At 51.3% G+C, this 14235-nt stretch overlaps 1 protein-coding gene across 1 annotated transcript in view; it reads right to left on the minus strand.

The window, feature by feature from the left end:
- Positions 1-14235, minus strand: part of LOC144499982 (uncharacterized) — a 173721-nt gene that overhangs the window by 31827 nt on the left and 127659 nt on the right. The window contains exons 6-10 of the mRNA XM_078222719.1: positions 11946-12080; positions 10577-10621; positions 9178-9294; positions 6936-7004; positions 5853-5888 (exon numbers count right to left, since the gene is read on the minus strand). Of these exons, the coding sequence (XP_078078845.1) occupies positions 5853-5888; positions 6936-7004; positions 9178-9294; positions 10577-10621; positions 11946-12080 (402 nt within the window). The remainder of the gene's footprint in view (positions 1-5852; positions 5889-6935; positions 7005-9177; positions 9295-10576; positions 10622-11945; positions 12081-14235) is intronic.

Below are 14235 nucleotides of genomic sequence, written 5' to 3' on the forward strand. Positions count from 1 at the left end.
ACATCCTCTCCACATCCACCCTGTCAAATCCCCACAGGATCTTATATGTTTCAATCAAGCCGCCTCTTACTCTTCTAAACTCCAGTGAATACAAGCCCAGCCTGTCCAACCTTTCCTCATAACACAACCCTCCCATTCCAGGAATTAGTCTGGTAAACCTTCTCTGAACTGTTTCTAACGCACTTACATCTTTGGTTAAATAAGGAGACAGATACAGTACACAATACTCCAGATGTGGTCTCACCAACGCCCTGTACAACTGAAGCATATTTTGTCTTCAATTCCCCTCACAGTAAACAATAACATCCTATTAACTTTCCTAATTTCTTGCTGTATCTGTATACCAATCTTTTGTGATTCATGCACTAGGACACCCAGATCCCTCTGCACCTCAGAGCTTTGCAGTAGGAAAGCAAGTTGTGAAGCGGATATAAGGATTCTGCAATGGGATATGGAATGGTTAAAATGATGGGCAAAAATTAGTCAGAGGAAGTGTAATGTGGACAAATGTGAAGCGACATTGGCAGGAAGAAACACAGCAGATAATCTAAATGTAGAGAGATTGCAGAGCTCTGATGTACAGAAGGATCTGGGTGTACAGAGGGATCTGGGTGTACAGAGCTCTGATGTACAGAGGGATCTGGGTGTGCAGAGCTCTGATGTACAGAGGGATCTGGGTGTATGGAGCTCTGATGTACAGAGGGATCTGGGTGTCCAGAGCTCTGATGTACAGAGGGATCTGGGTGTACGGAGCTCTGATGTACAGAGGGATCTGGGTGTGCAGAGCTCTGATGTACAGAGCGATCTGGGTGTACAGAGCTCTGATGTACAGAGGGATCTGGGTGTACAGAGCTCTGATGTACAGAGGGATCTGGGTGTACAGAGCTCTGATGTACAGAGCGACCTGGGTGTACAGAGCTCTGATATACAGAGGGATCTGGGTGTACAGAGCTCTGATGGTACATGAATCAGGTGAATTGAATCTACAGGGGCAGCATGGTGGCACAGTGGTTAGCACTGTTGCCTCACAGCGCCAGGGACCCGGGCTTGATTCCAGCCTCGGGTCTCTGTGTGGAGTTTGCACATTCTCCCCGTGTCTGCATTGGTTTCCTCCGAGTGCTTTGGTTTCCTCCCGCAGTCCAAAGATATACAGGTTGGGTGAATTGGCCATGATAAATTGCCCCTTAGTGTCAGGGATTAGCAGGGTAAATACGTGGAGTTATGGGAATGGGGCCTGGGTGGGATTGTGGTCGGTGCAGACCTGATGGGCTGAATGGCCTCCTGCTGCTCTGTCGGGATTCTATGATTCTATGGATTCCAGGTACAGCAAGTGATTTGGAGATAAAGTGGCACATTAGTGTTTATTGTGAGGGGAATGGAATGTAAAAGTTGTGATGTTTTGCTACATTAGTGCAGAGTGTTGGTGAGGCCACATCTTGAGAACTTAGTCTCCTTATTCAAGAAGCAGTTCAGAGAAGGCTCACTCTGTATAATAAGGGTGTTCAGCATAGCAGGGGTTGATGCAGAACTGGGGAAGAGTACCGCCCACAGTGTGATGTAGAGTGTCACATGATAATGGACTGAGTAGAATCTAGCACTGAGGTGGCACCCAGTCAGGGCGAGAGCCTGGAGATCTGTACAGGTACGAGTTATAAATTACCAAATTGTTTCTCTCTGAGTCTGAGAGGCATCAGTATCTGAAATTCTCTCCCACAGAGCGGTCACTCATTGGATATATTCCACCCAGTGTCAGGCAGATTTGATGGGGTTATGGGGGATAGACAAGGAATTGAGAGCAGAGTCAGACCAATCTAATATCTACACCTCTCAGTGAGACACTAACACTTACCCCCACACACTTTATCTACTCCCGGGAAGGGGCAGGCTGCCTGGGGGAGGGGAGGAGGGGGGAGGGCGGGGGAGGTGGGTATATCTTATGAGGCAATTTAGACAGGTTGGGCCGCGGCCCATTGGAGTTTTGAAGACTGAGACGCGATCTGATTGAAGTGTAGCGATGCTGAGAGGAGCTGACAGGGTGCATCCTGGGAGGATATTTCCCTCATGGGAAAGACTCAAACTGGGCACCACAGTTTAGAAATGAGATGTGTTCCATTGGAGGCGGGGATGAGGAGAAATTGTTTCTCTCTGAGTCTGAGAGGCATCAGTATCTGGAATTCTCTCCCACAGAGCGGTCACTCATTGGATATATTCCACCCAGTGTCAGGCAGATTTGATGGGGTTATGGGGGATAGACAAGGAATTGAGAGCAGAGTCAGACCAGCCTCGATCTGATTGAAAGGCGGGGCAGTCTCGAGGGGTCGATTGGCCCAATCCTGCTCCTTATTCTTGAGTATTCGTGGGTGTGTGAAATATGTTAGCCAACCAGTTCACTGCAAACGCCCCCAGCCATCACCGTGTTCACAACCAGATTATCTTCCTTATGTTTGTTGGTTAATGGATAAATATTGACCACAACACTGGGGAAAAATTCAGAAGAGTCACCGGTCAGTACTGACCCTCTGACAGTGCGACACTCCCTCAGTACTAACCCTCTGACAGTGCGGCACTCCCTCAGCACTGACCCTCTGACAGTGCGGCACTCGCTCAGTACTGACCCTCTGACAGTGCGGCACTCCCTCAGCACTGACCCTCTGACAGCGCGGCACTCCCTCAGCACTGACCCTCTGACAGTGTGGCACTCCCTCAGTACTGACCCTCTGACAGTGCGGCACTCCCTCAGTACTGACCATCTGACTGTGCGGCACTCCCTCAGTACTGACCATCTGACTGTGCGGCACTCCCTCAGTACTGACCCTCTGACAGTGCGGCACTCCCTCAGTACTGACCCTCTGACAGTGCAGCACTCCCTCAGTACTGACCATCTGACTGTGCGGCACTCCCTCAGTACTGACCCTCTGACAGTGCGGCACTCCCTCAGTACTGACCCTCTGGCAGTGCAGCACTCCCTCAGTACTGACCCTCTGACAGTGCGGCACTCCCTCGGTACTGACCCTCTGACAGTGCAGCACTCCCTTAGTACTGACCCTCTGACAGTGCAGCACTCCCTCAGTACTGACCATCTGACTGTGCGGCACTCCCTCAGTACTGACCCTCTGACAGTGCGGCACTCCCTCTGTACTGACCCTCTGACAGTGCGGCACTCCCTCAGTACTGACCCTCTGACAGTGCAGCATTCCCTCAGTACTGATCCTCTGACTGTGCGGCACTCCCTCAGTACTGAACCCCTGATAGTGCAGCACTCCCTCAGTACTGACCCTCTGACAGTGCGGCACTCCCTCAGTACTGACCCTCTGACAGTGCGGCACTCCCTCAGTACTGACCCTCTGACAGTGCGGCACTCCCTCACTACTGACCCTCTGACAGTGCGGCACTCCCTCAGTACTGAACCCCTGATAGTGCAGCACTCCCTCAGTACTGACCCTCTGACTGTGCGGCACTCCCTCAGTACTGACCCTCTGACAGTGCGGCACTCCCTCAGTACTGACCCTCTGACAGTGCGGCACTCCCTCACTACTGACCCTCTGACAGTGCGGCACTCCCTCAGTACTGACCCTCTGACAGTGCGGCACTCCCTCAGTACTGACCCTCTGACAGTGCAGCATTCCCTCAGTACTGATCCTCTGACTGTGCGGCACTCCCTCAGTACTGAACCCCTGATAGTGCAGCACTCCCTCAGTACTGACCCTCTGACAGTGCGGCACTCCCTCAGTACTGACCCTCTGACAGTGCGGCACTCCCTCAGTACTGACCCTCTGACAGTGCGGCACTCCCTCACTACTGACCCTCTGACAGTGCGGCACTCCCTCAGTACTGAACCCCTGATAGTGCAGCACTCCCTCAGTACTGACCCTCTGACTGTGCGGCACTCCCTCAGTACTGACCCTCTGACAGTGCGGCACTCCCTCAGTACTGACCCTCTGACAGTGCGGCACTCCCTCACTACTGACCCTCTGACAGTGCGGCACTCCCTCAGTACTGACCCTCTGACAGTGCGGCACTCCCTCAGTACTGACCCTCTGGCAGTGCAGCACTCCCTCAGTACTGACCCTCTGACAGTGTGGCACTCCCTCGGTACTGACCCTCTGACAGTGCGGCACTCCCTCGGTACTGACCCTCTGACAGTGCGGCACTCCCTTAGTACTGACCCTCTGACAGTGCAGCACTCCCTCAGTACTGACCCTCTGGCAGTGCAGCACTCCCTCAGCACTGACCCTCTGACAGTGCGGCACTCCCTCAGTACTGACCCTCTGACAGTGCAGCATTCCCTCAGTACTGATCCTCTGACTGTGCGGCACTCCCTCAGTACTGAACCCCTGATAGTGCAGCACTCCCTCAGTACTGACCCTCTGACAGTGCGGCACTCCCTCAGTACTGACCCTCTGACAGTGCGGCACTCCCTCAGTACTGACCCTCTGACAGTGCGGCACTCCCTCAGTACTGACCCTCTGACAGTGCAGCACTCCCTCAGTACTGACCATCTGACTGTGCGGCACTCCCTCAGTACTGACCCTCTGACAGTGCGGCACTCCCTCAGTACTGACCCTCTGACAGTGCGGCACTCCCTCAGCACTGACCCTCTGACAGTGCGGCACTCCCTCAGTACTGACCCTCTGACAGTGCGGCACTCCCTCAGTACTGACCCTCTGACAGTGCAGCACTCCCTCAGTACTGACCCTCTGGCAGTGCAGCACTCCCTCAGTACTGACCCTCTGACAGTGCGGCACTCCCTCGGTACTGACCCTCTGACAGTGCGGCACTCCCTTAGTACTGACCCTCTGACAGTGCAGCACTCCCTCAGTACTGACCCTCTGGCAGTGCAGCACTCCCTCAGCACTGATCCTCTGACAGTGCAGCACTCCCTCAGTACTGACCCTCTGACAGTGCGGCACTCCCTCAGTACTGACCCTCTGACAGTGCAGCATTCCCTCAGTACTGATCCTCTGACTGTGCGGCACTCCCTCAGTACTGAACCCCTGATAGTGCAGCACTCCCTCAGTACTGACCCTCTGACAGTGCGGCACTCCCTCAGTACTGACCCTCTGACAGTGCGGCACTCCCTCAGTACTGACCCTCTGACAGTGCGACACTCCCTCAGTACTGACCCTCTGACAGTGCAGCACTCCCTCAGCACTGACCCTCTGACAGTGCGGCACTCCCTCAGTACTGACCCTCTGACAGTGCGGCACTCCCTCAGTACTGACCCTCTGACAGTGCGGCACTCCCTCAGAACTTCACTGGGAATGACATCCTGGAGTTTTAGTCTCAACCCTTTATTGTATGATTTGACCCAACACCCTGTGCTCTGAAGTGAGGGGTTACCCACTCTGAGGTGAGGGGTTACCCACTGTGAGGTGAGGGATTACCCCCTGTGAGGTGGGAGGTTACCCACTGTGAGGTGAAGGGTTACCACTGTGAGGTGAAGGGTTACCCACTGTGAGGTGAAGGGTCTAGTTTGGACCAGGGAGCGGCGCGGGCTTGGAGGGCCGAAGGGCCTGTTCCTGTGCTGCATTGTTCTTTGTTTACCCACTGTGAGGTGAGAGGTTACCCACTGTGAGGTGAGAGGTTACCCACTGTGAGGTGAGAGGTTACCCACTGTGAGGTGAGAGGTTACCCACTGTGAGGTGAAGGGTTACTCGGTGACCCACAGCAGCTGTTAACGTCTGCACAGCTGTTGTTAATGGCTGGGATGGGGCCCTCTATCCAAGCAAATTGATTGGATGGCAACAGGGATCTCTGAGCTCCTGTTGGTCAGATTCCCAAACTCAAGCAGGAATGCTGAAAATATCCCAGCTTCTCACCCAACGACCTTTCCCAAAAACCCAAAGACTTACCGGAAAACCAGGAGCACCTGGGAGGCCGGGATTGCCCTGGGAACAGAAGGAGAGAGTCAGTCAGTCAGAATAGAAACACAATCCATTTCCTTACTCTCCCACTTCCCCATTCCCGCTTTCCCAGAGGAATCTTGCTTCGGAATCTCCGACTCAGATCCCACTCATCTGATGAAGGAGCAATGCTCTGAAAGCTCGTGATTCCAAATAAACCTGTTGGACTTTAACCTGGTGTTGAGGAACATCTTACTGTGTCCACCCCAGTCCAACACCGGCATCTCCACATCATTGCTCAAATTCCTGAGGTAAGGAGCTGGACAGATTGTGAATCACACTGCCCTCTGGGTGAGATATTGGGATCTGGTGCTCAATATTAACTGCAGATCACCGGATCCACAAAAACCCAGATCAGATCTGGGATTCATACACAGAACTGTTATTGATCAGTAGATTGCTGGATCCCCACACAGCATTGTTATAGATCCCTGGATCCACACACACTGTTATAGATCACTGGAACCCCGAACAACTGTTATAGATCACTGGATCACAACATTGTTATGGATCACTGGATCCAAACACAACAATGTAATAGATCCCTGGATCCACATGCAGCCCTGTTATAGATAACTTGATCACTGAACTTACACCCAAAATTCTTATAGATCACTGGATCCCTGCACAGCACTGTTATATATCACTGGATCCCCATGCAGCACTGTTATAGATCACTGGATCACCACACAACACTGTTATAGATCACTGGTTCCACACACAGCACTGTTATAGATCACTGGATCCACACACAGCACTGTTATAGATCACTGGATCCCCATGCAGCACTGTTATAGATTACTGGATCCCCATGCAGTACCGTTATAGATCACTGGATCCCCATACAGCACTGCTATAGACCACTGGATCCCCATGTAGCACTGTTATGGATCTACGTCCTGTTTTTCAGATCACTCACTCTCACCTTTTGCTCATTAATCTGGAGTAAATGATGAGGAACGTGTCGTGAGGAAAGCCTCACGAACAAACGACACATTGTCATACGGAACACGTGACAATTCTGAAACTTACCTGAAACCTCTTCCACTCGGCTGTGATGGGGAAAGGTTCGCCCTTCTGCCCCTTTCTGCCAGGCACCCCCTGGATAAACAACAGAACACAAACCATCAACGGCCACTCACAACTCAGTGAACCAGAGATTTCATAGAATCCTACAGTTCAGAAGGAGGCCATTCAGCCCATCGAGTCTGCACCAACCACAATCCCACCCAGGCCCCATCCCCATAATCCCATACATTTACCCTAGCTAGTCCCCCTGACACTAAGGGGCAATTTACCATGGCCAATCCACCAAACATGCACATCTTTGGACTGTGGGAGGAAACCCACGCAGACACGGGGAGAACGTGCAAACTCCACACAAGCAATGACCCAAGCCGGGAATTGGAGCCGGGTCCCTGGCGCAGTGAGGCAGCAGTGCCACTGTGCCACCGTGCCGCACACCTCGTTTAGTCTCAACATTCGTTTCAACCTCACCACCATTCCCATCTATTCCAGCCAATGGGGAGTGAGTCTGTTATTTCCCGTTTATCCACCTCTGGATCTCTCTCTCATTCCCGATCATCCCGTTTCCCACCATCATTCCCACTGGCCCGTTAACCCCTCCCACCTTCCAGCCTATCACAGTTGTTCCTTTCCTTGTGACTTTCCCCAATCCTTTGACAGTACAAACATCTCTCCGAAGGGAAAGATCGCTGACTGGAAACTTTGGCTCTATTCTCTCTCCACAGATACTGTCAGACCTGCTGAGATTTTCCAGCATTTTCTGTTTTTGTTTCTGATTCCAGCATCCGCAGTATTTGGTATAAGTTTCAGAATTTGACCCCATTGTGCAGCGGTGACGTGTAGGATAAATAAGTAACTTTTTGGGGTCGTGTGGCCTCTCATACCCTCCGCCAATGACACTGCGCCATTCAAACCCAGAAGATTTCACCATTAATTCGGCTCTGTCAGATTCGAGTTTGTAAACGGATCGAGGACGTTGAAGGTCCTCAGGTATCTCCCACATTTATTCCTCACAAATTCAACAAGAGTTTGAAACTCCAAGGGTGTAATTGTAGGAATGGGATTCCATCTGGGCTCCTCCTTCTCCTTGACCACTCAGCGATCGATGCCCGGGTGGGTAAGGCCTCGGAGGGGAAGCTTTGCCCCAATGATCGCTGACTGGCCCATCCCCCAATCAGCCTCAATTTGTAGGCTGGCGGGAGGATTGAAATTGTGAGAGAGAAGCCCCAAACTCAACAGAGTTAGATCACAGGGGGGGAAGAGGGGAGGGAGGGGGGAGGGAGAGGGGGGGGGAGAGGGGAGGGAGAGGGGAAGGGGAGGGGAGGGGGAGGGGAGGGGAGGGGGAGGGGAGGGAGAGGGGAGGGAGAGGGGAGGGGGAGGGGAGGGAGAGGGGAGGGGGAGGGGAGGGGAGGGAGAGGGGAGGGAGAGGGGAGGGAGAGGGGAGGGCAGCCTCCATCACAAGCCCCCTCCTGAGGCTGGGCAGCCCCACATAAGGCCTGGGGTCTCCTGACCTCCTTCCCCTCCGGCCTCTCCCTCGAGACCTCCCCCCCCCCCCCCCCACCCCCCACCCCCCACACCCCACCCTCCCCATTTGTGGAGACCAATAGTGATTGGTGCCAGGTTCCACTGCGCCTGACGGTGGGGGAATGGCGGCAGTCAGGCGAGTCCATTAAAAACCTAACCCTGTGCATTTAAATTTGCTAATCTGACTTCGCTGGACATGAACCAGGGACACGGGGGCAGGGACGGGTTCTCGCTGGCACTAACCACACTATGGCCCCTTCCCCACAATTCGCCAGCCCCAGTGCGATTTGCCCTCGAGTGTGTGAGGCTTGAGAATCGCGTCCCTGGCGTCTAGAATCTGCATCGGCACATCAGAAAATTGATTGGGAAATGTTGGAGTGTAATTTTTATTCATTTGTGGGATGTGGGTGTCGCTGGCTAGAGCAGCATTTATTATCCATCCCTAACTGCCCCTTGGGAAGGTGGTGGTGAGCCGCCTTCTTGAACCTCTGATTGGAGAGAATTTGTTTAACACTGTACCGTCTGGGACTAATTGGATAGATCTTCCAAAGAGCCAGCACAGGGCACAATGGGCTGAATGGCCTCCATCTGTATTGGAAGATTCTGTGATTCTTTGCCAGCTCACACTCTGAGGTCGCAGTGCAGGGAGCCTGACTGAGGCTGCGCTCGGTTCTGGGGAACTTATTCATTCCGCACACGCTCTATTTCCGTAACATTCACTCACGGGAATTCCCGATAATCCCGTGAATCCAGATCTTCCACCTTCACCAACATCTCCTCTTGTCCCGTTGCAACCATCGTGTCCGGGGGGTCCCCGGGGGCCTGGCTGTCCTGGGTGACCCTAAAACAACACAAGATCATTCACTCAGTGAAGAGAAGGTGGCTCGACTGTTCCTGCCGAGTAACAAACCAGAGGAACTCTCTTCAAATCTATAAAATAAACACCTCCTTTCATTAAAATCCAGCTGCAGTTCACACAAAACTCTGTCCAGACTCAATCTGGAGTATGTGTGCCCAGTCCTGAGCACCACACCTCAGTAAAGAAATTCTGTCCTTGGACAGGGGGCTGTGTAGATTCCCCAGAGTGATGCTGTGGGTCACTGGACAGTTTGCAGAGTCTCAGCATGTAATCCCTTCAATTTGGGAGATTAAGGGGTGATCTAATTGAGGGGTTCGTGATGATTAAATGATTCGATAGGCTCGATATTTGAAAGGATATACTGGCACTGGCGAGGGTGCAGAGGAGCTTCACTAGGTTGATTCCGGAGTTGAGAGGGTTGGCTTATGAGGAGAGACTGAGTAGACTGGGGTTATACTCATTGGAATTCAGAAGAATGAGGGGAGATCTTATAGAAACATATAAGATTATGAAGGAATAGATAAGATAGAAGCAGGGAAGTTGTTTCCGCTGGCGGGTGAAATTAGAACTAGGGGGCATGGCCTCAAAATAAGGGGAAGCAGATTTAGGACTGAGTTGAGGAGGAACTTCTTCACACAAAGGGTTGTGAATCTGTGGAATTCCCTGCCCAGTGAAGCAGTTGAGGCTACCTCATTGAATGTTTTTAAGGCAAGGATAGATACATTTTTGAACAGTAAAGGAATTAAGGATTATGGTGAGCGGGCGGGTAAGTGGAGCTGAGTCCACAAAAAGATCAGCCATGATCTTATTGAATGGTGGAGCAGGCTCGAGGGGCCAGATGGCCTACTCCTGCTCCTAGTTCTTATGTTCTTATGATAGAGAGAAATTATTTCCTCAGCCAGGGGGAGTCCAGAACAAGGGGGCAGAGCCTTCAGATTGGAGCCAAACTGTTCAAGGGGTGATGTCAGGAAGCATTTCCTCACACAGAGGGGGAGTGGGATTCACACCAGGAATCTCTGAATGAATTGGTCAGATAATTTCTTGTTACGATAGACACAAAGAAATAATTTTTTTGGGTGACGGGAAGCTCAGATGATATGCAGGGTTTGAAGGGTTAAATAGTGAGGGCAGTTACAGAATCTTTGTCTGTGCCTCTGTGAGTTTAACCAGTTAAAGGGGTGATCGGACTGAGGTGATTTGGGTGATAATTAGTCCCAGGGTTTTAACAAGGAGACCTGTACGGAGAGAAGGTTCTCACACTTACCGGTATTCCATCAGTTCCTGCGAATCCGGGGACTCCCATTGGTCCCTATCACACACAAAAACAAAACAGATTGGATAAGGTTAATGCCCTTTTATTTCCCAATCCCCATTAGCTGCTGTTACAGTGACACAGGCCAGGGTAGTTTGAGAGCATTTACACACAGACATTCCTGATCGGAATGTGTGCTGGGATTGTCGGGAATATTTGAGATTTGGGAGCCGACACTGGAACAGTTTGACTCCAGCGCCGGAATTCTTCTGTCCTGCTCGCTACGGGAATCAGAGCGAGGGGTGGACAATGGGAAGGTCCATTGGCCTCAGGTGGGATTTTCCAGTCTCGGGTTGAGCGCGGCTGTAAAATCCCACTCCAGGTCTCTAAGCTGCGACTGATGTCTCACTCAGCTTGGGAGCAAGGGACTCTGGGGTTGTCAATTTTGGTGGGGGGTGTAGGGGTGCGTATTTGTCACTCCCTCATTCACCCCAGGGTGCCCCGTCCCAACAAGACTGGCCAATGGAGAGAACAGTCCAACAATAGGGGTGGCTGCCTCTCTAAGAATGGGGAAGGGGGTTAACCGGCCACAGAGGCTTCAGAATGGACATCGGAATTCCCACCAAGGTTATCCCAAAATCTCTCTGTTGTTTTGTCTGGGAATTCGGGGAATTATGTCGAGATGGCGTTGGAAAGGCAGGGATTTGGGAAACTGGGATACTGTCTCCATAAACAAGGTCCAAGAGGGAGGGGGAGTCAGGGAGGTGGCAAAAGTCACCTGCCCCTCCCTGGCATCAACGAGGGGCAAATCTGGGAGGAGGTCCTGGACTCGGGTGGGAATTCCTCCCAAAAAAATCACTCCCCAAAAAAACCTCCACCCTCCCAAAAATAATCCCACCCTCCCAAAAAAAATCCCAAAAAACCCCACCTTCCTAAACTCTCCCTTTGAGCCACCTGACTGGGGAAGTCTGGAGGGGTTTTTGGGTATGGGGGGGAGAGGGGTGTCCTGCTGGGCCGAGTAATGGGGTAACAGTCTCTCCATCACTGGGGGTTTGGGGGTGAACTCTGACCTTTCCCCTCTCGCTGATCCAATTGTCCTGGACTGAAATCTATTCCATGGACGTTATTGAGCATAAGATCTCTGAGCAAATCCCTCTGTCCCATTGGCTACAGCCGGGACCCACTCTCCATTTGAAACTCAGAGTTTAACTTTGATTCCTCATGAATTTGATGTTTAATTAGCTGCTGTTAGGAATGCAATGAGGAGATGTCTGTTTAATTGTCTGTTTAATTTTTGTGCTGAATTCACTGGGGTCAACATTGAAACTGTGGGCTCTTCATTTCTTGTCTTTTGATTGGTTTAAACGATTCTTTCACTCACCTTGTCTCCAGTTTGTCCGCTGAACCCAACTTTGCCTCTGTCGCCTTTCGCTCCCTTGTGTCCAGAGACCCCCTGCCGCCCCTGAGGGCCGTGTGGACCCTGAGGTCCCTGACGACCTGGGACACCCGGGCGACCCTGAAAACAAATAAATCTGTCAATAGGCGGATGGCCACATATTTTATAGCAGCAACAATAGAATGACTCCAAATAGACTCCAGATAGACTCCAGATAGACTCCAAATAGACTCCAGATAGACTCCAGATAGACTCCAGATACTGGGAGACTCCAGATATACACCAGATAGGCTCCAGATACAGGGACACTCCAAATACAGGGAGACTCCGGACAGACTTAGATACAGGAAGACTCCAGATACAGGGAGACTCTGGAGACAAGTCAATGGTCACATGACTGTGTGTGGGATCTTCTGTGAATAAATTGGCTGCCATGTTTCCTATATTATAGAAGTGCCTACACTTGACAAGCGTCTGATTGGCTGTGAGTTGCTTTGACATGGGCAGGCGATATGGAAGTTGCTGCAGGAACTCAGGTGGATTGTCTGTGTTGTTCTGGGGGCCTAATCCACGTGGTTAGAAATGGGATGAAGCTGTGCTCCCCAGTCTCAGACTGAGCAACGCTGAACAATGTTCAGAGTTCACTGAGTTTACAATATCTTCACACTGCCCAATGTCTGGAAATATTTTGTGTCTTTGTTGCAATATCAGGTAAGGAAGGTATTTAGTCCCTTTATTTGTCATTATCACCAATAGATTAATACACTTCCCGCTGCCTCGGCAAAGCAGCCAGCATAATCAAGGACCCCACGCACTTCACATTCTCTCTTCCACCTTCTTCCATTGGGAAAAAGATACAAAAGTCTGAGGTCACGTACCAACCGACTCAAGAACAGCTTCTTCCCTGCTGCCGTCAGACTTTTGAATGGACTTACCCTATATTAAGTTGATCTTTCTCTACACCCTAGCTATGACTGTAACACTACATTCTGTACTCTCTCCTTTCCTTCTCTATGAATGGTATGCTTTGTCTGTATAGCACAAGAAGCAATACTTTTCACTGTATGCTAATACATGTGACAATAATAAATCAAATCAAAATCAAGAATTTCAGAACGAAATATACTTCACCCATTAAAATCTAAGTCTCAAGGCGTTGTCTTAGTGAGTCCAGGGACTTGCATTCACCTGTTTGATTTGATGATAAGGTCCTGATGCATAACTCTCAGTAACTCTCCGGGTGCCCTCAGTCACTCCTTCACTTTACAATAACCTGAAATTCTGTTTATCAAATCAAAGGGATTCGGCAGCAAAGCTCCTTGTTTTCAAATCCCTCTGGAACCACGCGCCCTCCCTAATCTCTGCAATCTCCTCCAGCCCCACAACACTCCAAGATCTCTGAGCTCTTCCAATTCTTGGCTTCTCCACCATTCCCAATTCCCATCGTGCCGCCATTGGCCAAGCCTCCAGGGCTGGCCCGAAGCTCTGGAACTCCCTCTGGCACAGTGGCACAGTGGCACAGTGGCACAGTGGTTAGCACTGCTGCCTCACAGCGCCAGGGGCGCGGGTTTGATTCCCGGCCTCGGGTCACTGTCTGTGTGGAGTTTGCACATTCTCCTCGTGTCTGCGTGGGTTTTCTCCGGGTGTTCCGGTTTCCTCCCACAGTCCAAAGATGTGCGGGTTAGGTGGATTGGCCTGAACAGGCGCTGGAGTGTGGTGACGAGGGGAATTTCACAGTAACTTCATTGCAGTGTTAATGTCAGCCTTACTTATGACAAATAAATAAACTTTACTTAAAAACAAACCTCTCCACCTCCCTCCCTCTCTGTCTCTCTCGCTTGCTCCCTCTCTCTCTCCTCCTTAAAGCTTTGGGACATTTGCCCCGATGTGATGTGATCTCGCTGCAGATTTTGTCTGTTTATGGGTCAGTGAGTGGAGCCTGGATTCGGCAACAAAATCAATGCATTTTCAGCAAAAGATGAAAGATTTGTTCAATTGGAATTGAAAATGAGGATGTTTGTGAGCGTTCCCAAGCTGCAATTATTGGTGATTCCATGAGGTGGCGATGGAAGACCAGGGAGCTGAGAATCCCCACAGCAAATATTGCAGCTCCTGCTCAGCACCGGGGGGCAGCCGCCCACTTCAACAAAACACCCAGCCACATGGGGTGGTCAAAGTGCCGCACCGTCAGAGGGTCAGTACTGAGGGAGTGCCACACTGTCAGAGGGTCAGTACTGAGGGAGTGCCACACTGTCAGAGGGTCAGTACTGAGGGA

Source organism: Mustelus asterias, chromosome 10 (assembly GCF_964213995.1).
Source record: "Mustelus asterias chromosome 10, sMusAst1.hap1.1, whole genome shotgun sequence".
Taxonomy (NCBI): Eukaryota; Metazoa; Chordata; class Chondrichthyes; order Carcharhiniformes; family Triakidae; genus Mustelus; species Mustelus asterias.